Source organism: Chenopodium album, chromosome 2 (genome assembly GCF_948465745.1).
Source record: "Chenopodium album chromosome 2, dcCheAlbu1.1, whole genome shotgun sequence".
NCBI lineage: Eukaryota > Viridiplantae > Streptophyta > Magnoliopsida > Caryophyllales > Amaranthaceae > Chenopodium > Chenopodium album.
Window position 1 is genome coordinate 18,779,658 of NC_137835.1, and position 1,984 is coordinate 18,781,641.

The 1,984-nt window shown below is 38.6% G+C and overlaps 1 protein-coding gene across 1 annotated transcript; it reads right to left on the reverse strand.

Moving 5' to 3' along the window:
* Nucleotides 1-220: 220 nt before the first annotated feature.
* LOC145569949 (F-box/LRR-repeat protein 13-like) lies at nucleotides 221-1,783 on the reverse strand. Its single transcript, XM_081628922.1, has one exon. The coding sequence runs from the start codon at nucleotides 1,781-1,783 to the stop codon at nucleotides 221-223; it is 1,563 nt and encodes a 520-aa protein (XP_081485048.1).
* Nucleotides 1,784-1,984: the final 201 nt, after the last annotated feature.

The window sequence follows — 1,984 nt, forward strand, 5'->3', positions numbered from 1 at the left end:
CTAGCAAATTTTGGGGAACATTCAATCTCATACATAAAACAATTCTAGCAAATTTCAGGACACTTTTATCTCTTATACTAAACATAAGGGTAGATAAACTGTAAAGAAGATGATAACTAGTAACATAAAACAAAGAAATTAAAGTTGCAATACATAGATAAGATCACATGATCGATCTTAGTAAACTTAATTATCTAGCACTTTCGGAATGTAAGCATGGTTAATCTCGAGTGCAGCGCAGAATACCACAATCAAGTGCTCCAATTGTCAATCCATTGGTTGACACATTAACATAGTTGCCTGTAAACTTAATCTGACAGTCTGAAGAACTTTTAGGAAGCATGTACAAGTTGGCGCAGAGTTCCAGTTCATTGCAAGTTTGAAATTCTTTTAATTCATCATTGGTAGGAGCAATCATGATCTCAATGGCCTTCAAATCACTTGAAACTTTCAGCAGGTATCTTATGACATCCATCTCAATTTCTTTCCCCTCGATATTCTTCAACACAATCCTTGTGATCTTTGTCCATATAGAAGCAGGAACAAAATCCAGTCCAGTGCCATACAAGTCGTCGTCGGTCAAATCTTGATCTTCTCTTTGAAATACGCGCAGTGTCCTTACATTAGGCAAGTACTGGAGAACATGTACGAGGCCTTTCCAGTGATTCCGATACATGATGGCCACATTAAAATGAGTAAGCTGTTGAAATACAGGAAGACTAGGCTGACTACTATGAATCAAATTAGCGAGAATGCCTAATATGGTACCAGATAAAGTAAGGCTTCTCACAGTATTAGACATGGACTTAACGAAATCCAATTCGTTCGTTTCTTCTACATATTGATCAGAGGAAAATCCTCGGTAAATAATCGCACCACCCAAAGTTGTTGGTGTCTTCTTCGCAAATCTATATATTGACAAATGGCTATAGTCCTGCAAACAAATGAACTCGAGTTTTGGTGCATCTATCACAACTTCCATAGGCATACAGCAACTATCTCTCAGTATCAATAGCCTCCTCAGATTCGGAGATGATATCTGCAAGAGCATATCATCCAACATATATTCCAGCGGCGTTCCCTCTAACTTCAGATATTCCAACAATGGGGAATATCTGATTAAGCGAGACAAAAAATCAAATCGAAAAGATTGCATAGAGACATCAATCTTTTTCAAATTAGGAAGACAAAGTTGTACTTCATCTAAATCATGAAAAAAAAATTGACCATCACACCACTTTTCGATATAAATCTCTTCCAATGATGCACAATCAGGAACATGAAGATGCAAATAAATTCCAGACCACTCATCAGACTTCTCAAAGCGTACCTTAATTGCCTTCACCCGTCTTTGGAAAATGCTCTGAATCCAACCAAGGAAGATCCTTTGACACATGCTCAGAACGGCACGCAGTAGCTGTTGTCGATACACAACATCATCCCCTGCAACAAATTCCTCCAACGGAAAAGGGATATATATATCGAACACATCAATAACAGGGGAAGTGAGTTTCTCTGCAATACCTTCGCTGTTAGGCAAGAACCGATAATTTGTTACGTCGAAATACTCCTTGTCGATACGAACAGAAGTGACTTGAGTCCAAAGATTGCGCCATCGCTTGGATAAAACGCTGGTGACAACGGCCGAGTGGAGGGGAAGAAGAGACAGAATACCGACAAGGAGGCAGGTTGGAAGAGAGCTCAATCTGTCTTCGCCATTGCCATTGCCATTGTTGAGCATTCTCTGCATCCTGATGCTGCCCTCTACAGGATTATCAGACATTTTTGTAGTTTTGAGAGAGGACTTCAAAATGTGATTAGCGGCTAAATTATTACAAGGGTTTGATTGTGATGAAATTCTTTTGAGAATTCAGTGTTCTTATAGAGTCAAATTCATGCTGAAGTGTCCTTGCTATCCTTTGTGATACTGTGATTTGATATCAAATGTGATTTTGATGGTAATAATCAAATAGAATCAACATTA

Coding starts and splice junctions, on each gene's coding strand:
- LOC145569949 (XM_081628922.1), bottom strand. CDS start 1,783: ATGTCTGATAATCCTGTAGAGGGCAGCATCAGGATGCAGAGAATGCTC.